Source organism: Elephas maximus, chromosome 9, assembly GCF_024166365.1.
Source record: "Elephas maximus indicus isolate mEleMax1 chromosome 9, mEleMax1 primary haplotype, whole genome shotgun sequence".
NCBI classification, from domain to species: Eukaryota; Metazoa; Chordata; class Mammalia; order Proboscidea; family Elephantidae; genus Elephas; species Elephas maximus.
The window spans coordinates 51,310,499-51,335,390 of record NC_064827.1 but is presented as its reverse complement, the minus strand read 5'-3'; the positions used below and the strand labels follow the sequence as shown (position 1 = coordinate 51,335,390).

The 24,892-nt window shown below is 42.4% G+C and overlaps 1 protein-coding gene across 1 annotated transcript in view; it reads left to right on the top strand.

Moving 5' to 3' along the window:
• Positions 1–16,190, top strand: part of GRIN3A (glutamate ionotropic receptor NMDA type subunit 3A) — a 206,772-nt gene extending 190,582 nt beyond the window's left edge. Inside the window, exons 7-9 of the mRNA XM_049896140.1 lie at positions 5,210–5,374; positions 7,058–7,134; positions 11,593–16,190. Of these exons, the coding sequence (XP_049752097.1) occupies positions 5,210–5,374; positions 7,058–7,134; positions 11,593–11,899 (549 nt within the window). The 3' untranslated portion in view covers positions 11,900–16,190. The remainder of the gene's footprint in view (positions 1–5,209; positions 5,375–7,057; positions 7,135–11,592) is intronic.
• Positions 16,191–24,892: the final 8,702 nt, after the last annotated feature.

The following is a 24,892-nucleotide window of genomic DNA, read 5'->3' as shown; positions in this document are numbered from 1 at the left end:
TCAAGATTGGAGGAAGATTAATTGACATCCTGCAATATGAAAATAACACAACCTTGCTTGCTGAAATTGAAGAGGACTTAAAGCACTTACTGATGAAAATGAAAGACTACACCTTAGTATGGATTACACCTCAACATAAAGAAAACAAAAATCCTTCAACTGGACAAATAAGCAATATCAAGATAAACGGAGAAAAGATTGACATTGTCAAGAATTTTCCTTTACTTAGATCCACCATTAATGCCCAGGGAAGCAGCAGTTAGGAAATCAAACAATGTATTGCATTGGGCAAATCTGCTGCAAAAGACCTCTTTAAAGTATTGAAAAGCAAAGATGTAACTTTAAGGACTAAGGTGCACCTGACCCAAACCGTGCTATTTTCAGTCGCCTTATATGTGTGTGAAAGCTGGACAATGAAGAAGGAAGACCAAAGAAGAATTGATGCCTCTAAATTATGGTGTTGGCAAAAAATAGTGAATGTACGATGGACTGCCAGAAGAACAAACAAGTCTGTTTGGAAGAAATATAGCCAGAGTGCTCCTTGGATTTGAGGATGGCGAGACTGCATCTCACATACTTTGGACATGTTATCAGGAGGGACCAGTGGCTACAACAATGGGCTCAAACATACAAATGACTGTGAGGATGGTGCAAGACTAGGCAGTATTTTGTTCTGTTGTGCATAGGATTGTTAGGAGTCGGAATCGACTCGATGGCATCTAACAGCAACAACAATTCCCAGGAACCGTTGGACAATGTTTTCTTCTCTCAGTTGAGACTCTGGAAGTGTGTGGCTGTGAGTGATCTATTGAAGCTGCAGATGAAGCAATGGGATGAAAAAAAAAAAAAAACACAACACTTAACGTCTGTTTGCTTTCTCTTTGCTCTCATTTATACAGCTCTTGAAAACCTGAGACTGGGCCTGTAATTGCATTTCGGGATGTAATGTTTCTGCCATGTCACTTGCAACAGCAATCATGTTGTTTGCATAATCTAAATTTACTTCAACAATTTGACATTGAATACTCCTCTTCTTCCTCTTCCTTTTCCTCTGACCAGTGATGAGTATTTAGTTGAGCAAGTTTCATTTTACTAGAAAAAAGTTTTCACCTGGTAATATGGGAAGGTGCAAATCTGTAATGCATAACAGGATTAAAACCAACATGCCCCTGTGGGAAGAACAGCTGAATCATAACTGTGCCGTACATCTTATCTCCCAGACTCAGACACAATGTGCTCACAGCCAATTATAGTGGATTTTCAGTTCACATGGTGAATTTTGAATTAAAAAATTTTGCAAGTTGTTATAGTGAATAAGCAGCGAGAATTCAGATGGCAAGGGATACAGATACCATAAACGGTGTTTGCGTGAGAAGCGGTGCCAGCTTTTTCATTAGGCAGTTCTGGGTCCAGATCCTGGCTCGCCTACTTGCTAGACTGTGTAATCTCAAGTAGAGAAATCAATCTCTGTGAGACTTAGTTTCCTCAAATATGAAATGGGGATAATTTTTAGCTTATAGGTTCTGTTGTAAGATTATCTATGTATGTGCGTGAGCACGTATTAGATGCCCAATAAAGAAACAGTAAATACTTTCATTAACCTATTAGAGTGTGAGTATAAACAACACGATATTATGGAAAGATATGTAATTACTACAAATGGAATACAGCTTGTTATCAGGGTAATAAGAGGAAAATGAGACCAATCATTGTTATGCACAATAAAAGAGGGGAAAGCCATGTGTGTAAAGGCAAGATGACTCACTGTAAGTTACATTTTTCTTTCTCAGTTTGACAGTGCCTTACAAGAAAGCAGTACCCACCTGTTTACAGTTTCAGTGAATATTTGATAATGTTAGTGTTAAAGTCCAGAATGGATTTTCCTAGTTTGATCATAATTCACAGCAATAATATAATAAGTCATTGAATTCTTTTACAATAGTCATATCCTATATACACAGTTCAACCGGTCCAGGCCAAGGGCTATTTTCAAACATGTTTGTACTTTCAGGAGGCCAAGGTTATATAATGGGTCACCACTTGTATGGGAAAAGCACTCATACCTGTATTGTCCCTAGGGCCTCATGCACCTCCCCACCAAACACTTTCCTAGACCAGCATTTCTTGTTCCCTGGGGCTGGGCCTCTGCCTGCATTCTCAGGCTCTCTGCCCAGTTTTCCTGCCTGTGACTCAAGTCTCCTAGAGCTGGTGTATTCTTTGAGCCCCAGTTCAGCTCTTGTCTTTTCTTCTCCAAGTGTTCCAGCACTGGTCTTTGGTCCATGGCCACTGCCTTAATACTGTCATGGAGGAAAGAAAATCCATGCCCCAGTTCCACCAAAGCCTGAAATCCCCAAGTTCTGCCCCTGAGCCCTACCTTCAGATCAACCTCCCGAGCATCCATTGCCTGAGCCATGACTGGCTGGCTGTTTCTTCAGGACTGGGATGGATAGAGGGGGAAGAATTTGCCTTAAGAAGACACCTTAAGGAGAAATGGAGGATCATTCATTTCGGTCAGAGGAGGCAGTTAAGAGTGTGGGCTTTGAAGCCAGACTGCCTGGGTTTGAATCCCAGCCTTAACCCTTACTAGCTATGTGACTTTGAACAAGTTATTTAATTTCTTTGTTCCTAAATTTCCTCATCTATAAAATGGAGATAGTAACAGTACCTATCTCATAGGTCATTATGGAGATTAAGCAATGCCTTAGTTATCCAGTACTACTGTAACAGAAATGCCATAAATGGATGGCTTTGAACAACAGAAATTTATTTTCTCATAGTTCAGGAGGCTAGAAGTCTGAATTCAGGGCATTGCGTCTAGGGGAAGGTTCTCCCTCTGTTAGCTATGGGGGAAAGGTCCTTATCTCTTTCTGCTTCTGTAGTGTTCCTTGGTTCCTTGGTGATCTTTAAGTGGCATCTATCTTCACCCATCTCTGCTTGCTCCTGTGTCTAATCTCTTCTTTTTAGAACTCAGAAGTGATTAGGTTTAGGACATACCCTACGCTGGTATGACTTCATTAATATAACAAAGAAAACCCTACTCCCAACTGGGATTAGTCCACAGGTATAGGGATTAAAATTCCAACACATATTGGTGGGGGGGCACAATTCAATCAATGCGTAACAAGCAAATTGTATATTGATAAAGTGCTTAAAACTATGCTTTAAACACATTAAGTGCTAATTAATTTTTGTTGATGATGATGATGACCAAAAGCCTTCATCAAAGGGATAACACCCAAGCTTCATTGCCTTGGCATTCAAGGACTTCCATAGTGTGGCCATGTTTCCTCTCCCTGCACATGCCTTATACCCTACTCCTAAGCCACAGCAGTCTATTTCACAACCCCTACACCACCGTGCGGGAACGTCACGTCTTTCCTTCTTTGTTTATGCTGCCCTCAGCCTTGAGTGTTTGCTGCCACTCCAGCCTCCCCCTTTTACCTCTCTTACTTCAAATCTTATGAGTCAGCTTCTTCACAAAAGTCGGGAAAGTATGGCTCAATTATATCATGTCCTAAATATGTTTGCTTCCTCTGTAGACTCAAGCTGCTTAAAGGCAGGGACATAACTCCCTCTTATCACTGCTCAGGGAAACCCAGGTGGCATAGTGGTTAAGTGCTACAGCTTCTAACCAAAATATCAGCAGTTTGAATCTACCAGGCACTCCTTGGAAACTCTGTGGGGCAGTTCTACTCTGTCCTATAGGGTCGCTATGAGTCAGAATCGACTCAACGGCAGTGGATTTATCACTGCTTGGAGCCCTGGTGGTGCAGTGGCTAAGTTCTTGGCTGCTAACCGCAGGGTCGGCAGTTTGAATCCACCAGCCATTCCTTGGAAACCCTGCGGGGCAGTTCTACTCTGTCTATAGGGTCATCATGAGTCAGAATCGACTTGACAGCAGTAGGTTTTATCTCACTCAGAAGAGTGCCTGGCACATAGTAGACAGGCAATATATCAAACGTCAGGATGAATGTCAGTGACTGAATAATACCTATTTCATACAGAGACATATGTAAGTCACTTAGCAAAATGCCGGTCACAATACTGTTCTTGGAACTATTGTTGCTATAACCACTGTTGTTTTATCGTATAGCAGAAAGAGTCTAGGTTTTGAAGCTAAACAGACATGGATTTATAGACCAATTTTGTCACATAAAAGCTGCTGGAACTTCATTTTCCTCAACTATAATCAGTAACCAGTTGCCATCGAGTCAGCTCCAACTCATGATGACCCCACGTGTGTCAGAGTAGAAATTTCAGTGACTGATTTCTTTCCAGAAGCAGATCACCAGGCCTTTCTTCCAAGGTGCCTCTGGTACCTCCAACCTTACAGTTAGCAGTTAGTAGCCAATGGCATTAACCATTTGCCCCATCATGGAGTTTATACCTACCTCAATGCAAAATTCCTGGGGAAAAGTAAGCTATCAATAGATATTATTAAGTTCCATCTCCTTCTCCTCTATGGTTACCTACATTTATGACCAGGCTCAATTTATTTAATTTTTCTGGTTCCAGCTTCCTTATCTACAAAATAAGGAGGCTGGACTAGATGATCTCCATGCTCCCTACCAGCTCTAACGCACTGCCACCGAGTCAATTCTGACTCATAGCAACCCCATAGGGTTTCCAAGGCTGTAAATCTCTATGGAAGCAGACTGCCACATCTTTCTCCCACAGAGCCGCTGGTGGTTTCCACAGCTGACCTTTCAGTGAGCAGTTGATCACTTTTACCACTGCACCACCAGGGCTGCTTCCACCAGTTCTAAACTCCAGAATTATTGAACTCATCATCTTTTCCTCCTAACCCTATTGATTCCGTGTCCATGAGGAAAGAGCTTTCCATTGATGACTATTCAGTGCTTTTATATATTAAAATTTTTCTCTCTCTTTCACTTCCTCTCTCAGGGAAGAGAATGTAGGGTGGTCCAGGTCCAAGGCCTCCACACAACTCCGGGGAACATTCATACAGTGGGACTAATATGTGGATAGGGACCCAGGGAGAGTGCTCTGTGGCAGCTCTCAGTCCAGCGCAGGCTGAATACCTTTCACGGTGTTGTACAGTGAAGTCTGCAGAGCACACAGGGAGGGGAGGGAGCGTCTCCAGCTTCCTTTGGTCCCAGAAACAAAGACTCTGAGTCTAAGAGTGAGCAAGCGTGGAGCCAGATGGAGCATCACATTCATGGCCTTTCCTTTTCATGTTCTGCCACAGACTTTGCAGATGGGCATCAAACACTTCTCTGGACTCTTCGTGCTGCTGTGCATTGGATTTGGGTTGTCCATCTTGACAACCATTGGTGAGCACATAGTGTACAGGCTGCTGCTACCACGAATCAAAAATAAATCCAAGCTGAAATACTGGCTCCACACCAGCCAGGTGAGTGCCACAGGGCTCTTGTTCAATGTTCTTATACTTCAGAATTCCCAGTAACGGGAGGATACCATTACTAAGCCCTAGGTCAGATTTATAAAGGACAAGTTACCAAGAGAATGAGGGTGATGCAGACACACTGAATATAGATTGTAGAGTTCCTTGTATCCCGTTAATTCATTTTCCCCTTAAATTAGGCCACCCAGGGCCTCTTCCTTTTATATAACACTTCACTGTTGCCATAATGGAAGCAATAAAAAAATTTTTTTGACTTGGCTTTTACTCAGTAGTAAGAATTTGAAGAGATGATGGTGGAAGATTGTTTCCCACAGATTCTTTTCTCGCCAGAATTGAAGCCCTTTAAATGAGCTTGGAAGGAGTCCTGGTGGTGAAGTGGTTAAGCATGCGGCTGCATGCTTTAGCTGGTGGGCAGTTTGAACCCACCAGCTGCTCCACAGGAGAAAGATGTAGCAATCTGCTTCCATAAAGATTACAGCCTTGGAAACACTATGGGGCAGTTCTACTCTATCTTACCTGATCACTGTGAATCGAAATTGACTCAATGGCAATGGTTTAAATAAGCTTGAAGACCTCAAAGTCCCTGTTCCCCTTTAGGGTGAACTCACCTTTCCCTGTTCTCTCTGCTTTTTCCTTGGTCCATAGGTTTGAAGTCCACTGGTGCCAAGGCGAAGCCTCATAGGATCACAGTTTTTTCATGTAATCCAGACACCCGACATACGCTGGTTTATGGGGAGGACTGAATCTGTCTAGCAGATCAGACATTCAAGTGCCTTATTTGCCCATTTCCCCTGAAGGAAATTGATATGGAGAGCTAAAATATAGTCTTGGGAGGACTCTAGCAAAGGGAGCAGGAAGTTGTCTTAAGGATGCTTGACCTGACCACGGTGAGGCTGGGGGAGCCATCCTATCCTCCCAGTGACAGTATCCCTCCTCTCCTCCCAGCAGTGAGGTGCCAGTTCTGCCCCTTTTACCCTATGCATCTATTCTCATGGTGACCTCCCGCTTCTGTTAACACAAACCAAAAAACCAAACCCATTGCCGTCAAGTCAATTCTGACTCATGGCAGCCCCATATGTCATAGAGTAGAACTGCCCATAGGGTTTTCTTGGCTGTAATCTTTACGGAAGCAAATGACCAGGCCTTTCTTCTGCAGTGCCACTAAAAAAAAAAAAACTAGTTGGGTTTAAATCACTAACCTTTAGGCTAATAGTCAAGTGCAAACCACTTGTGCCACCTAGGGAACTTTTTGTTAACACAGTACTTTTTTTTTTTTTTTTTCATAGATAGGTCACTATTATTGATTTGGTTGCAGTGGAACCTTGGCCTTCCTACTTTCAGCCTAAGAAGTATTCTGTCTCCTAAAAGTATTTTGTCTCCTAAAACTTTGCAGACAACTGATCTCTTCCACTGTATATCAGTATGATTAGTTTAACTCTCAGGGTCTTCCCTTCTTTGTTTTGACTGCTAAGATGTTCAGACTTAACTTTGTGACTCACCTCTAGCAACTGTACAAAGCCTTTTGCTACACATTATGTATGACAGCTCCTTTATATCACTTACCAAGGTTTGTAGTGACCCAATACACCTTGAAGCCTCTGGCAATAGTTTGGCCCCTGACACAAGCGTGTTTCTAATGACCTCCACCTGTGAATCTGTTCTTTCCACCAGAGATTACATAGAGCACTAAACACATCCTTCGTAGAGGAAAAGCAGCAGTGCTTCAAGACGAAACGTGTGGAAAGGAGGTAAGAGGCCAATGCCGGCTGTCTTTATACTTGCTAAAATAAAGTTTAAAGATGTAGCTGAGACTCCATGCTCAAAGGGGAAATTATGTATAAATAATTCAGCTCCAATCAGGACCAGGCTATTAAACAAAATCAGTGTAAATACACGTGGTTTCAGATAGAAATAGAGCAGATAAAATAAATATACATACAGACACAGACAGTGAAATGCAGTATAGGCAACACGTTGTCATGGTTAAAAGCGTGAGCATGGACTCTAGTGCAGCATCCTGGATTCAAATCCTACCTTAGACACTCATGTGTGACAAGTTACTTAGTTAACTTCTCTTGCCTCAGTTAAGGTGCCCTGGTGGCACAGCGGTTAAACACTGTACTGCTAACCAAAAGGTCAGCTATTCAAACCCATCAGCTGCTCTGCAGGAGAAAGATGTGGGAGAAAGATATGGCAGTCTTCTTCCGTAAAGATTACAGCCTTGGAAACCCCTTGGGGCAGTCCTACTCTGTCCTATAGAGTCTCCATAAATCGGAATCAACTCAACGGCAATCGGTGAGGCCTCAGTCTTCTCATTTGTAAAACCAAGATAAGAGCAGCCCCCACTTAGTATAGGTTTTCTAAGGATTAAATGAGATTATATATGTAAAGCCCTGAAAACAAAGCAAATCTCTAATAAATGTTAACCATTATGATTATGTACCAAATATATGTAAGACTCAATTCACAAGTACTGCAGGCAATTAATTTCACGTGATACTGCTTCTGTTGGTGTGTTTCCACTCCCCACCCCTTTCCAGCACTCCCAGGAATATTTGAAATATGCAACAGACATGTTCTGCCTAATCTGTTTCCTAGCACTGTTACTACCAAGTCCCTACAAAAGAACAGGTCATTAACAGGAAGTAACAAGCATTCAGTCCATCAAAGCATTTGGGCCTGGTTCCTCACTGGCCTCTACTGGATGCTGCCTAAGACATCCTCCTGCTTCTTTCATATGCCCAGAGATCTCAGTTTGGGGTATCACCTCCAAGCAACTCTGTCATCTATGTTATAGCTTCAGCTCAAAGCTTGGCTTTCTGGGCAATTTTAAAATCTGATACACACCAATTATTCATAATGGGGGGGGAAGGGGTGTAAAACATGATTTGTTTTCATTGTTTTCATCTTCTCTGGGACTGCTGTACTCCTCTCCAGTTTGTATCTAGCTTGTCAGAATCATTTCCGTTACTGCTTAAAGTCTCTTTCCACTCAGTGAGCCCACTGCCCCCCTTCCTCTCAGTCTGTGGTATTCCTCTGTCATACTGCAACCCTGTTAGTGACAAGCTGCAGACTAATCAGGTCACAGCTGTTCCATGTCATCGTACATATATTTTTTCTGTAATTATTTTTAACGTAAATTTTAAACCAGAGTAACACAGGAAGACGTTACAGCAGCAAAGACATCAGCTTATAATGAGAAAACGTTTGTTTTCCAGCTCTAATAGAAACGGAGCCCAGTGATACCATCCCAGCTGTGATGTGATTCATATTCCCATCTCTCTCACCGAAATTGAGAACCAAATGTGCCTTTTCACTCAATTTACTCATTTTTCTTGGTAGAGCCCCTTCTTGAATCTCATATTTTAAGAAGGAGCTAAGGCAGAACAGGGGCCCTGGTGGCACAGTGGTTAAGCATTTGGCTGCTAATCAAAAAATGGGCAGTTCGAATCCACCAGCCACTCCTTGGAAACCCTATGGGGCAGTTCTACTCTGTCCTATAAGGTTGCTCTGAGTCGGAATCACCTTGATGGCCACAGGTTTTGGTTTTTTGAAGGCAGAACATGCCCTTCTGGCTTATCTTGAGCCCCTGTTTCCTGTGCCCACCTCCATGCAACCCAACACCTGCAACTTTTCAAACACAATGAGCATTTGGGGTCCTACCAGTTATCTGTCCTATGAATGGTCCAGTGAAGTATTGAACCTCAATGTTACCTAGTTGCTGTGTGAGAGCTTTTTCATTTTTAGGGTTAAATACAGCTCACTCACTGGTCGTATTATACAGAGAAGAATAACTCTAAGACTGAGGAAGGCCTGATACATATCACAACTTAAACATGTCATTAGTTTCCCTCAAGTCGATTTTGACTCATGGTGACCCCATATGTACAGAGTAGAGCTGCTCCATAGGATTTTCAAGGATGTGACCTTTTCGGAAGGTCTGTCTTCGGAGGAGCCTCTGGGTGGGTTTGAGCTGCCAACCTTTCAGCCAGCGGTCAAGCGCTGTGCACCACCCAAGGACTCTAAAGTTAAACATAATTGAGGTCAACAGTATAACACACTCACACCTTCAAAAGAGACACTAAATCTGACATGCAGCATCTGTCACTTTGCATTCGTAAGTGGCCAGGGCTATACATCAGTTATCAGAGCACTTGTGATGCTAGCAACTAGAGTTTGTCATGGAGTCCAGTTCTTGCTCATCCTTCTATATGCCCAGATCGATATACAAAGCTCTGGAGAAAACCAGATAGGCTAGTTCTACTTCCCTGCTCATTGTGGTTGCCTGGATTGTCCAGGAAAATATGTAGTTGCTCTACCCCAGGTTTTCCCCAGTATAAGTCATTCTCTGATACTGGAGTTAGGTTTGTTGGCTTGAAAACTGTCTTCTTCTTTTGGAAGAATATCTGTGCAAATGCCCATATCTGCTTCAACTTGACACCCCTCCCCTGTTCTCCATGTTTACTGAGTGAATAAAAGACTAGATAAAGGAATGAATGAATTGCTACGGTATGAGTTTGAGGAATTTTGGATCATGGTATGGAAGCAGATATTGCTCCTGTTTTATTTAATGCACAGAAAAAAGAGTGGATATTACAAGAAGAGCCTATTTATTTGTAGTCCTTGGTATATTCAAAATGTGATTTCTAAGTTTTGGTTTCTATCTTTCACCCCACTGGGTGCTTGATACATGCCCTCCCTTTTCTCTTTCCTCTCACTCCAAGCAAGACACACAAAAAATACCAACCATATAATGCATACCACCAAGAAGATTGGTTTGAAACTATTGAAATTCAGTATGAAAATACTTGAAAGAAAAATTAAAGGGAGCTCTAAGGCTGGAAGGCAAATCATGATTGCATCTTCCCATTGATTCAGGTCTAAGTCCAAGGGAGCTATAAGTGTGTTCATTATAGAACTTTTATCCAGCCCAGAACATACAAAAACTGAGCTCTGGTATACCCTGCTGATTTATATAAGAGGTGAACTATGAGAAATGTTAACGAACTTCAGGGTGGTTTGGTGTTTGTGTATTTTAATGGTTTGGGACATGTTTTTGCTGTATGGGAAATCATCTCAATATTTAATGTTTCAAACACAGCAAGTTGCTCATGAATCTTTGGGTCAGCTGGGCGGTTTGCTGATCTGGGCCAGGCTTGGCTGATCTCATCAATATAACTGAATCAAGACTTTATTATCCCTCCCTCTTTCCCTTCCCACTCCTCCTCCTGGCAAGAGTAAGAGCGCAGAAACAAAAGCACAAGAATTTCATGCAGTGATTCTATTTGCCCTGTGGTAGATGGGAAGTGGTCATATCCTCTACCTTCTCTACTTCCTTTTTCCTCTTCCTCCTTTAACGAGACTAGAAGAAATCAGCAGCTATGCTGTTTTGGGCCTTCTGTCTGTTTTTGTAGCAAGAAATTCTTCTCATTGTGTCTGAAACAGGGTTGCCCTCCTCCTGTGCCTACCTAGCAATAACCCCTTCGCTGTCTACAGGCATATCCCTGTGATGTGGGTAAGTGGTAGGATGCAAGCCTGAAAGAGGATTGCAGATCGGTTTCTATTTGACTTTTGTTATCCCAGCAAGAATTTGAGAGCTTTCCTGAGATTCTTTTTTTAAGCTTCAGACCTGACCTGTCATTTTCAACCCACATAAAGTCATCTCTATAATGGGAAACTTTTCTTAAACCTGCTGCCTGCATGCTTTTATTCTCCCTTAAATCAAGTAGCAAATATCAGGGTGGTGCTGTGGGACTAAGCAGGAGCCATATTATAAGATCTATGAGCAGGCTCATGCTTAACAGCTGACAGATTTTCGTTTTTACTAAAGCACCACCTTTATGGCCATAGAAAGTCTCAAGGCAGTGCTGCCTTCTGAGCCTCACTTGGCAGAAAGGGAATAAAAAAGTTCATCACAAAAGAATGTGCCATAGCTGTCCACCGGCCCTTCAGATAATACACACATTCCAGCTTCAGAGCAGCATAAGACTTGATAAGACCTTGAACTTCAGTTGAAAAGAATTTTATTAGCTCCTATTGGCCCCACTGCACTGTAGCAGGCAGTCTGTCCAGGACTTTGTTACTTGATCTCTAAAGTGCCTACCAGCTCCACATTTTTCACACAGAAAATGGACGACAGATGGCAAACAGCACTTTGAGGAGCTGCAGAATGGAAGCTAAATCTAAAATATCTCTTTGTTTCCTAGGTCCAACATGGGACCCCATCAGCTTGCCGTGTGGAATACTTCCAATCCGAGTCTTGACAACCTGTGCAAATACATCTTGAATGATGAGAGAGGCCAAAACCAGGTGGGCCTCCAGATCCACCAGGACATCCCTCTCCCTCCAATGACCACCAATGGGAAAGCAGATTCCCTCAATGTAGCGCGGAACTCAGTGATGCAGGAACTCTCGGAGCTGGAGAAGCAGATCCAGGTGATCCGCCAGGAGCTGCAGCTGGCTGTGAGCAGGAAGACAGAGCTAGAAGAATATCAAAGGACAAACCGGACTTAGGAGTCCTAGGTGGTCACGAACACCCCTTTCTCAGTTCCTGGCATTCCTCTGAGCCCTTGAGACACTTTGTAATGCTCTTTTGTAACTACTGACAAGCTGAGGTCTAGGTCTTCTCAGAGGTCAAGTCTGCTCTCCCTAGCCTAGAAAGCAGCAGCAACTCTTCCCAAGCTCACTCCCCAGGCCTGAGAGTCTTTTTCAGAGCAGGAATCTCATAGAAGTCAGGAGTAAGGGACCTGAATAACCAATCAGACAGCCCCAGCTCCTGGTAATCTTTTCACCAGGTGCCACGGTAATATTTCTGGTTTTTAGCCCTTTCTCTGCACTATCAACAGGAGATAAAATTGTCATTCATACTTGTGTCTTACTAGGTTGGTGGTTTTACTCTTAGTATACAACAAGATTATCCAGGGTTGTGGCTTTTGATACAACTCCTCAGTCTAGACTTGTTCCGAATGGGGAGCAGGGTAAGAGCTGGAAAAACTTAGGATGGAAGGGTGGGTACTTATAAAATTAACTGAACTCACTAATATCATAGCAGCCTGAGCCATGTTTTTGATAAGATGCCAATGTTCCTGACCCCATCCCTACTAATATTTAGTAGGAATATGTTTACATGCCAGTATGAAAGGGGACAGGGATACAGTGAGTGGGAACAAAGGCAGGCAGAAGAGGCACTAAAAATGTACACCTTGCTTTTAGAACAAAAGCTGTGCACCAGAGAGGCAATTTGGCTAAGGAACGACTAGGACTATCTTTCTAATCTAACTAAGCATCTCCACTATAGTGTGTGCCTTTTATAAAGGAAAAAAAATAGAGAAAAGCAAATCAAGGATTTGGCATTAGCATGAAACTGAAATAGTGTTTATTGCTTATAACAATGAAGCCCTGGTGACACAGTGGTTAAACACTTGGCTGCTAACCAAAAGGTTGGCGGTTAGACTCCACCAGCTGCTCTGCAGGAGAAAGATGTGGCAGTCTATTTCTGTAAAGATAACAGCCTTGGAAACCCTATGGGGCAGCTCTACTCTGTCCTATAGGGTCGCTATGAGTCAGAATTGACTCAACAGCAATGGGTTTTTTTGGGGCAGGTATTGCTTATAACAGGGTATGTGAGCTGTCACTGTGGGTTAAGGGGAAATGTTCTGCAAGCCATGTATCAGGCCATGTTCTGATCTGCAGTCACCCATCTCTTAGCTGTAGGAACCCCAGAAGTCAGCTTCGAGTCTGAGCATCACAAGCTTCAACATTCAGTAATCTGTCCTGTGCTTTTCATATATGTATTGATAATTACCAAATCAATCTCCCATCCTCACACCCACACATCTCTGGGGATCTATGAATAGGTTTTGGTCCCTCTGATTTTCCTCCAGGCTCCATCTAAGCCCCTGAAAAATTGATATATAAGTAACCCAGCTAACCCCCTGCTTAGGTGTCCCTTCCCCACTGCACAACCGCTGGAAGGAAAAGGAATGTGAGAACTCTAGAACTTCAGTTCCTGAACGTTAGTGTACATAAGAATCACCTGGGGAACTCATTAAAACACTGATTGCCAGGCCCCTTCCCAGGGATTACTGGGGTTGGGGAGGAATGGCACGTCCTGGAGGTGGGCTCAGAAATCTACTCAAAACCAGCACCCCCAGATGACTGCTACATATGATCCAAAAGTTACTTTTTGAGAAACTCTGTTCTGGAAGTTTGGCTGCCTGAAGCATAGGGAGAAGTAAGGAGAGAGAACTTTTTTGAGAGGTTTTTTTTTTTTTTTTTTAACTTAAGCATACACCTGCTAATTCATCTTCCCTCCTGCTACCTCCACCCCTGGGGCACCATCTAAGACTAGACTTCATTGTTCATTAGTTACTTGCTTTATCTTTTTGGTACCCATTGCTCCTCCCCCATCAATTCGTTCACTTGCAGTGAGTTGAGTTCAGCACTGGGCCAAGCACTGTGCTCTCTGTAACAGCTGCAGATAATTGGAAAAACTCTTAAACCACGAAATCCCGCCTCCCCCCAACCTGGTGGCATAATTGTTAAGAGCTCGGCTGCTAACTGAAAGGTCATAGGTACAAGCCGCCTGCTGTTCCAGGGGAGAAAAGACCTGGCGATCTGCTCCCATAAAGATTACAGCCTAGGAAGCCCTATGGGGGCAGTTCTACGCTCACACCAGGTTGCTGTAAGTCAGAATCGACTCCCTGGCACACAACCACCACCACCTCTGGATACAATGCCTGCATTTTACCGAGAGTTACCTATTCCTGTAGGGAAAGATAACACTTTAAGCTGAATTTGATAACACTTTAGCAATTAATTGTCTGTGAAAACCCACAGGTGGAGGTGGGCACAGAGGTACTGGTAACAGAAGTGGGAGGGTTCTAAAGTTCCACTTCATCAACCTCGAAAACAAACAGGTCAGTGAAGGAATCGGTGAGCCCTGGAAACAGAAACAGAAATTCTGCTTTGAATACCCTCTCACCCCAGGCCCAGACATACTTCTGCAACTGCCTTGGAAGATTATGCCCCTTAGCCATCCCCGCCCATCTGCAACCGCTAAGGACGCTGTAGAGACTCTGCCATCATGCTCTTCCCACCCCTGAACCAGAAGGCTGATGTACAGGTGTACCTCGATTCACGTAACAGCCACGCTCCTGAGAAGTTGTATATGGACATTTTTATAAATCAAATCATATTCTAACTGTACTTGAGAAGCTAGCTATTTAAGGGAACCCAGAGGTGAATTCTTTTGTAAAGAATCCTTTTGTAATGCAGTTAATTATCCCTTAATGTATCTGTTTTGTAAGTTTGGATTTTTGTATATCAAGTTTACCTTAAGCTTCTCTACTGAGGCATTCTGAGCAGTGGTGATCATGTGCCAGGCCGCCCTGCCTGTCCACAACATAGATGACCAGTGCACCTTTCCTTGAGTCTCCTGGCCAAAATGGTGGTCAGGGTGCCGCAAAAAGCAGCAGGGGCTGAAAGCAGGCATACGGCCTTCAACATTGCTTGAGATGCCTTCATGTTCTGAGTAAAGAACAAACCATGATTGCTTGTGGTGAAATGAAGCCGTCTTCATGTTAAATAGCAATGGTAGTAATTGAACAGTGTTTTGCAATTCGTGAAACAGTGTGCTGTGTTTTGTAAAAAGAATTCATGAAGTCGTGGGTCCTTTGAAAACCTCCTTTCTGTTCTGTTCCACCTCTGTTCTCTCAACTCCCCTCAGGCTCAAAAAACACAAAGACCAGTAGAGGTAGAGCGTGGTATTTGGTAAAGAAGAAAGTAGGGATGCTACCTTGCCTCCTTTTGTGGACTACTATTTCACGAGATAGGAAGGCCTCAATTCTTTTCTAAGCTCTGGTGCTCAGAGACCTGGAGCATGACATGACTGTGTCACACACCACGAGGGGAGTTCCTGGCACTGGAGGCATGTGATAAAGTATAATTGGGTGAGTTGAAACAAATATGACTACTTGGTTCATGTAAATAACAATAATAATGACCTCAGAGTGTGTATACCTCAAGGGAGAGGAAAATGGGGATTCCTCCCACAATTAGAGATAAGTTGGAAGAATGACTAGAATGGATAAGCGAGGCAGCCACAGGGACCCAGAGTGGAGGTCTTTAATGTGCCTGGAGGCAACTGGCCCTTCTTGATGGATCTTGCTGTTGCACAAATCCTATGTAGGAGCTGCTGCTTCCGTTCCAACCAGAGAAGTGGTAAGTGGAGCAACTGCCAAGCAGAACAGAGCTTTAGCAAAAGGGGAAGAATGCTCAGTGCTAGTGCTGGGTCTGTTAAGGCCTTGGAGCAAGTAAGCACTTCCTTGGTGTGATAAAGAACGAAGGGGAAAGAAACTACTTTAGAGCCTTTCTTTCTCCCAACTCATACCTTTGATAGGCAAACCTATCCCACCTTCAGAAGAAACTGCTTTCTGGTCATCAAAACCACTTCACTATCTGTGCTATTTAGTTACTATATTCCTTTCTTCACCCACCGAAACCATCCGTGTAATCCTGGATTCCTTCACTGTTTTTTAAGTTACTAATCATTTTATGAAAATAACTTACAGTATTTTCTTAAAGTTTGTGAAGAATGTTTGCATTGTGTCTTCATTTTAATGTGTTTGCAATTGCTCCGCTCCAGGAAGAACTGAAATGCTGTCTTGTGAGCATGAAGTGATCGGGCTGTCTTGCTCCAGCCACTTTTCTTGTACAACCCCGTGGATGGACTAGATGTCCTCAGGTCTTTTCCATCTCCAGTTTCTATGATTGTGGAATAAATGTTCAGATAAAAACTTCACTTTGGATGTACTGCTGGCACTGTCTCTGGGGATTTCAATATTGATATGGTACCAGTCCCTTTCTAACAGGAGACCCACTGGTGCTGTGACTGATGCTATGATTTATGCTTATTTCTTTGTTATAGTCCAAACAAGTAGCACAAGGTACACTGAGAAAACTCAAAGCCTACACATCATGAAGTAGGATTGAAATGGCTTAATCTGAGGGCAAGATTCTAGGAAAAGCCATAAATATTAAGAGATTTCTGAAAAACTCTGCCCTGACCACCCTCATTTAGTAATTCAACAAACACTTGCCAAGCATCTTCTATTTATGTGTCAAGTGGTGCACACATAACAGTGAATAAAATGGGTATGGTCTCTAACCCCAGGGACCTTCTCACAATCTGACTTTTTCACAACCTCTAAATAAGCAATATAAAAAAGCCAACATTTATTGAACACTTAATATAAACCATGATCTCATTTAATCTTCATAACAACGTCACAAGATAGGCACTAGTATTACCTTTAGTTTACAGATGAAAAAACCAAGGGCCAGAGAAATTATGTAACTTGTCCGGGGTAATACAGCTACGAACAGTAGAAAAGATGCGTAGTCTAGCAGTGCAATTCCAGAACGACCATAACTACACTGTCAGGATTCTGATCACTGCCTTACAACTTCTTGTTTCTCCAATCTCCTTGTAGCCTTTTGGCATTATTGCCTCAGCCTGGCCCCCAGCTCCACAGAACAAAGAGGGAAGCTAATGTGGTCACAACACCTGCATTGGTCCACTTAACACTGTAGCCGCCCCTGAGTCTCACATAAATAGTGTTTCAGTGTCTCTTTTCTTTCTGCTTTCTAGTCCAACCAAGAATTGGTGCAAACACAGTTGCAAATCACTCAGCAGTCTCGGGTACCTTGCGGTTTCTGATAGTCCAGGCAAACTTCCCTTCATGAGTCTGCTAGCCTGGTGAATTCTTCACAATCACTGTTTTGGAAAATAACCAAGTCAAATCTCAAAAACATAAACCCAATATGATCTAATTCAACTGAAAACTTACCCAAGCATATTTTGCATCATTCAGTCATTGATTTATTGGACACTATTATGAACCGGGGTTTGGACTAGCTTCTGGAGATGGAAAGATAAAAAGAGCAGTTTCTGAGCCCATGAGCTATCAGGGTGGGGGTGCGGGGAACATGGATAAACTGGCAGCGCAGTGTGGCATGTACTCTGATGAAGAAATGCACATTGGGCGTTACGGGAGCAGAGGGTGTGTGTGTGTGTAGGTAGGCAGGTAGGTAGGATGGAAGAGGTTGGTTAGAGGATAACAGGCATCCCAGGTAGAAGAAACAGCATCTGCAAAGTTCCAGAGTGGGGAATCCATGACATTCAAGGAATTCAGGTACTTTAAATAGTTCAGTATTACAGAAGCATAAAGCACAAGGTAAATGACAATCTATAATGACTAGAAAGAAAAAAGCAGAGGTATGACCACTGTGCTAGATAGGATCTGTATCTCAAAGACAATAGGAACCCATTAAAGAATTTTAAGCTGAGGAGAGACTTTTTAAAAGATCAGAATCCTTACCACTAAGTGGAACTGGCTGTCATTCATATGAATTTTGTTTGTATGTGAGGCAATGGGCAGATGATATTAAATACTTGATGTTCTAGAACGACTTGGTCATGACACCATTTAATTATGACATGCAAACCAGAGACAGATAGATAAACACACATGGCCTGGATTTCAGGGAGGAAGTCAAGTTTTATTTTTTCCTAAAAATGGGGAGAAAACATAGAGGAAGAGAAGGCACAAGTTACCTGACCATTCAATTTCTTTATCTGCAACAATAATAAAAGTTAATATTTTATTGAGCATCTACAATGTAACAGGCACTATGCTAAATGCTTTGCATAGATATTGAGTCATTTAATCCTCAATACCACCCTATAAGGTAATTGTTACGATTTTACAAAGAAACTGAAGCATAGAGAGGTCAAAGGAATTTGCAAGTAAATGGCATGACCATACCCAGGCAAGTCTGACTCCATGAGAAATATGCTTAAAACAGTACAGGAACCATAATACACACTCGACAAATACATACTAGGATGGCATAAGCAGAGAGGTCTCTTTGGTTCAATTCTACTCTAGAACAAAGTGCTATAGGAACTCTCAAAAGAATATAGGAAGAAAACAGTCCTAATTAAAATGAAACATACAAAGACTTGGAGTTAGAAAACCAAAAGAGAACAATGCACTCAATATTTCTCAAGCTGAAAGAACTGAAGAAAAAATTCAAGCCTCAAGTTGCAATTTTGAAGGATCCTATGGGTAAAATACTGAATGACACAGGAATCATCAAAAGAAAATAGAAGGAATACAGAGTCACTACCAAAAAAAATTGGTCAAACAGGGCCAAGATGGTGGAGTAGTCAGATGCCTCCAATGATCCCTCTTACAACAAAGACCCCAAAAAACAAGTGAATCGATTATATATATATGACAAGCTAGGAGCCCTGAACATCAAAGGCAAAGTTAAGAAATCGGACTGAGCAGCAGGGGGAGGGAGAGATGGTTCAGAAGTGGTGAGGAGTTGCCGGACCTGACTTGGCAGGAACTGGCGCCCCTCAGGCACGATCCCCTGGTGTGACTGCAGTGGGGCTGGCAGTAGTGTTCAGGACACAGTTTCCTCAGGGAGACAGAGTAAGCTGCACAGAGTCTACTCATGCCTCTGGAATCAGTGAAGAACAGCGCTCTCAGCAAAAGATAAGTGCTTGCGTCTAACTTTGAGGATCAAACAGCATCCCTTGGGAAATAACTCTCTCGCATTGATCTGATCCCTCCACCCTCTACCCTAGCCCCCAAGCCAGCTTCAGTGGCTGTCGATTTCCCTGGGCCTGAGATAGGTCTTGCTGCATGCCCTGAGCCATTCTCCCGGCCTTAGAGAAAGAACAAATGGGGAAAAAATCGTCTGCCAGCTCCCCTAAACTGGGAACTCAGGGCAGAAGTGGCTCCTGTCCAGGCACAAATGGTCCATGGACTTGGAATGCCTTTCACCCCTGCATGGACCTGTGTGGGCCCATTTCAGCAGCATAGGCCTTAACGGCAGAGTGCAACAGTGTATGTGCCTTAAGGCTGACGGCAGCTGTTTCAGCTGTGCAGTGGAGAGGCAGGTTTTTGACATTTGACACCGCTCTGCCTATTAAGCAGGGTTCTCACCTACCCATATCAGGGGTCTGAGGTCTGGTGGCTCTGCCCACGCCACCTAGCCACCCCTGACAGGGCTCCAAGGATAAGTGGTACCTCCCAGTCGTTACAGCTAAAAGCATTGGGTACCCATATTCTGGCTGCAGAGCCCACCCACCTGTGTGCTCTAGGGAACAGGGATGTGCTTTCCTCACAGACACCTGGGACAGTTGTCAGCCCCCTGCCTTGCTCAGAGCATGACCCCCTGCTGCAACCAAATACCTGTTCCTACACCAATCACCCCTGCTCCTCTAAGACTGTAGGAGAGAGCCTGCACCACACACTTGGTAACCAACTACCTGGACACCTGAGTTGAATCCATATAAGAAAAGCGAATGGACTCCTAGGCTTATATACCTGGTAACAGCTCTAGCCATCTGGTGACAGGACATTAGAGCTTCAAAGGTGCAAATAATCAAGATAGCTCACTCAAGCAGCCTATTTGGGCATATCAAAACAAATCAAAGAAGCTAGGACATAGTCAGCAAACAAAAATTTATACAATAACTTATAGATGGCTTGGAGATAATGGTCGTATCAAATCACACAAAGGAGCAGACCATGATCGCTTCAACAAGCTCCCAGAACAAAGAATCAAGGAATCTTCCAGATGAAGAGATACTCCTGGAATTACCAGAGGCAGAATACAAAACATTAATATACAGAACTCTTGAAGAGATCAGGAAGGAGATCAGGCAAAACACAGAACAAGCCAAGAACACACAGATAAAGCAGTTGAGGAAATTAAGATTATTCAAGACCATAATGACAAATTTAAAAATGCTGCAAGAAACCACAGAGGGACAGCAATTAGAAATTGAGAAGATTTACAATAAAAATTCAGAATTAGACAACTCAATATAAAGTCAGAGGAGCAGAATTGAGGAAACAGAAGTCAGAACTAGTGAGGCTGAAGATAAAACACTTGGCACCAATATATTTGAAGAAAAATCAGTTAAAAGAATTTTAAAAAAAGAAGAAGCCTTAAGAATCACGTGGGACTCCATCAAGAGAAATAACCTACAAGTGACCGGAGCACCAGAACAGGGAGGAAGAACAGAAAATACAGAGAATTGTTCAAGACCTACTGGCAGAAAACTTCCTGATATCATGAAAGATGAGAAGCTATCTAAGATGCTCATCAAGCCCCACATAAGGTAGATCCCAAAAGAAGACATAATCAAACTTGCCAAAACCAAAGATAGAGAATTTTAAGAGAAGCTAGGGACAAAAAGAATTGGTCGACATTCAGCCATTTCAGGAGGTAGCTTATGATCAACTGATGGTACTGAAGAAAGAAGCCCAAGCTGCACGAAGCACTCAAGAAAAACAAGGCTCCAGGAATTGATGAAATATCAGTTGAGATGTTTCAACAAACGGATGCAGCACTGGAGGTGCTCATTCTTTTATGCCAAAAAATTTTGAAGACAGCTACCTGGTCGGCCAACCGGAAGAGATTCATATTTGTGCCTATTCCAAACAAAGGTCATACAACAGAATGCAGAAATTATCAAAACAACATCATTAATATCACACACAAGTAAAATTTTGCTAAAGATAACTTGAAAATGGTTGCAGCAGTACATCTACAGGGAACTGTCCAAAATTCAAACCTGAGTGAGAAAAGGACATGGAACAAGGGATATCACTGCTGATGTCAGAGAGATCTTGGCTGAAAGCAGAAAATATCAGAAAGAGGTTTGTTCATTAACTGTGCAAAGGCATTTGACTGTGTGGACCATAAGAAATCATGGGTAACATTGTGAAGAATGGGAATTCCAGAACACTTAATTGTGCTCATGCGGAACCTGTACATAGACCAAGAGGCAGTTGTTCTAACAGAACAAGGGGATACTGCATGGTTTAAAATCAGGGAAGGTGTGCGTCAGGGTTGTATCCTTTCAACACACCTATGCAATCTGTATGCTGAGCAAATAATCTGAAAGAAGCTGGGCTATATGAACAAGAATGCAGCATCAGGACTGGTGGAAGACTCATTAACAACCTGCAATATGCAGAAGAAAAAACCTTGCATGCTGAAAGTGAACAAGACTTAAAGCACTTACTGATGATATACACCATCAAGATAAAAGGAAAAAACCGTCAAGGATTTTATTTTACTTGGATCCACAATCAACGCTCATGGAAGCAGCAGTTAAGAAATCAAATGATGTATTTTGCATTGGGCAGATCTGCTGCAAAAGACTTCTTTAAAGTTTTAAACAGCAAAGATGTCACGTTGAGGACTCAGGTGCACCTGACCCAAGCTGTGATATTTTCAATCACCTTATATGCATGCAAAAGCTGGACAATGAATAAGGAAGACCAAAGAAGAATTGATGCATTTGAATTATGGTGCTGGTGAAGGATATTGAATATACTTTGGACTGCCAGAAGAATGAACAAATCTGTCTTGGAAGAAGTACAGCCAGAGTGCCCCTTGGAAGTGAGGATGGCAGGACTTTGTCTCATGTACTTTGGACAAGTTATCAGAAGGGACCAGTCCCTGGAGAAGGACATCATGCTTGGTAAGGTAGACGGTCAGTGAAACAGAGGAAGACCCTCAACAAGATGGATTGACAGATACGGTGGCCGCAACAATGGGCTCAAAGATAGCAATGACTGTGAAGACGGCGCAGGATCAGGCAGTGTTTCGTCCTGCTGTACACAGGGTCGCTGAGTCAGAACCGACCCGAAGGCACCTAACAACAACAACTATCTAGGGCTTGGACAGGGTTTCTATTTATACTAGCGGTATCAAGGATAAACATGCTAGGTTTATGTAAATCTTCAGAAAAACTTCAAAATAACTCAGATAATAATTCCATTTATGATCTTCCTGATGATAACCACTCTATAGTTATAGGTCTCCATTTAGGTTAAAAAAAAGAACATAAATGTCTGAGTTACGGTTTTGATTCGATGGCTAAACTGAGTAACCTTGGGCTGTCTTCATCTCTAAAATAAGGATATGGTTCAAGGTCCCCTTCAGTTCTCACATCCTACCTTTCAAGTCATTCCACTATATAAATTTCAGAAACTTGTAATCCTCAGAGCATATTATATTAATGTGAATATACAATGGTTCCAATTTTGTGTACAACGTCCCTCAGGAAAAAAAAAAAAAGCTAAACCTACAATATGAGAAACTCCAGCTGCCATGGGTTTCCTCTAATGGCAGTGTGTCAGAATTCATGATAATCCCTTTGTTATCAACACAAAGAAATCTAAAAATAGTCATACATTTTAGAACAATCCATATTTGAAGAGTTATTCTAATATATGAGGAAAGGCTGTTTCCACTTAGGAAAAAAAAATAAAGGAAATGATAAGGTTTGAATCCACACATTGGTCCAATAAAACAGACTTCTGAAGATCTAGCAGAAGCATGGAGGTGCCTTAACTTAATTAATCATGCACACCTTTACTGAATGTAATGTGCCAGGCCCTATGCTAAATATTGGGGATTAGATTGATAAAACAGCATCCTTTCCCTGTCCTAATTTTAGTAATTGTGAAGTACATTATAAATAAAACCTAAATATCTAACATTAGGAAGAGACCAAACTTGGGTAGAAATCCCCAGAAGGTAAAGCTCAATTTTCCACTGTGATGTGATAGTTACAGATCCAGGAAAGTTTTAAGTATTCCCATGCCAGGGATTTCCCACTGTGTAAACCTAATTCAAAATACACACAACCCACCAACTTCCTACTTACTATCAGTGTAGCTGTCTAGGTCAGTTAAGTAGACTTTTGTGTCAAGAAACAGTCAAAACTTTTCTACAGACCCATTGGTACCTGGGTTTATCAAACAGTTGACAATCTTCAGGAAAAATCGTAAGGGACAAAAATTAAAAGGCATTCCACACCGGAAAATGGTAATAGAAAGAGATGAGAGCAGCATATAACTTCCTGTGAGAACTGGGTATCACATCCCAGTAGATCTAAAAGAACACAGGTGATCATTTCTTTACTGTCCAGAATCTTCCCACAAATCACCACAATATCAAATTACACTCATGGTTCAAGTGGCACACACATGGTACTGTGTGCACAGAGCTCCTACCTTGAACAAGGATGCCTATGGATTTGGGCAGAGAATAAGATAAAACAAGCAGTGCCTATGGAAATTCATGTAAGAATGCAACAGTCAGCAGAAACAGCTCAATACTTTTGAAAAAGATCCCTATGGTAGTTAAGAGCCAAGCCATACAGCTAAAGCACATGCCTTAGAGCACATCAACCCTGATTTTCGTCACAAACCCCAAAACATTTCCAAGGTAACAACAAAAGTATTTAAAAAAAGAAAAAGAGAGGGAGACCTCCATTACTAATAACTTTTGAAATTGGCATTAATAGCATTACTTTTTTAAAAAATAATCTTTTAAAGTGCCTTACATTTCTAAGATCTAGAGCAATGGTTATTAACTTTTCTGAGATTTATGAAATTCCAAAATTCCTTGAGGGATCTAAAAGAAACTGTGGACAATGTACATACCACACAAATGAAATCTGGTATGCAATTTGGGAGATATTACTGAAGCCCATTCATTAACTTCTTTTGTAGCGAGAGAAGCCGAACTGCCCAAAAATCACAACTATCTTTGGTCATTATCCAAAAACAATTTTGGGAGCTCACCTTGGATTGCCTGGATCTCAAGCTAGGGGTTCCCTGCTCTTCCCAACTGGAGGAGCTTCCCACGGGACTAGTGGCTTCTTCCACAACATTCCACAGGCCCCTGGTGCTGGGCAGCTGACTTCCCCAGACAATAGTCATAAACAGCTACTATCCAAAAACCAGCCGCTGCCCAAGTCAACTGTCTCCTTTTCCTCAACCAACAAAGTTACACTCATGTTTGTCCCATAAGGAGACAGGAACTTGTTAGACTGTCCTATCAACAGAATGCAAACCCACTATGTGTCTTGCAGCAGCACCTGGCACCGCCATGGCTCTGTGGGAGCAGGGGAGGGGAGGTTGGAGAAAGGGACCAAGGCACCCGTGAACTCTCTTGAGGACTTTTGCCTCGTAACATTCCCCAATTAGACCAATTTCTTAACCCATACCACATGACTTTGTAGAATGCATAGCAATAGGTGACAATGCTGATAACAGGTGGTGGCCACAAAGGACATGGAATTTGCCCTTACCTATCTTCTAGGACAGGTGCAATCAAGAATAAACACACATTGCATAGCACCTTACCAGGGATATATAAAACCTCTGGATTAGTTTACTATTAAAATTTTTAATTCATGAACTCTCAACCTGAAGTGCCAGGCAGCATTATACTTCCTGGAAAATAAATCGCAATCTCTTACCCCCTTAATGAACTACAGAAGAGAACTGAGTAGTCAAATACACTGTTATCTTTTAGGCATAATCTCTCCTCAGAACAGACTCAATAAAACAACTGGGAAAACAGTGCTTCGATTAATCAAAGAACTAAATACTTTAAACA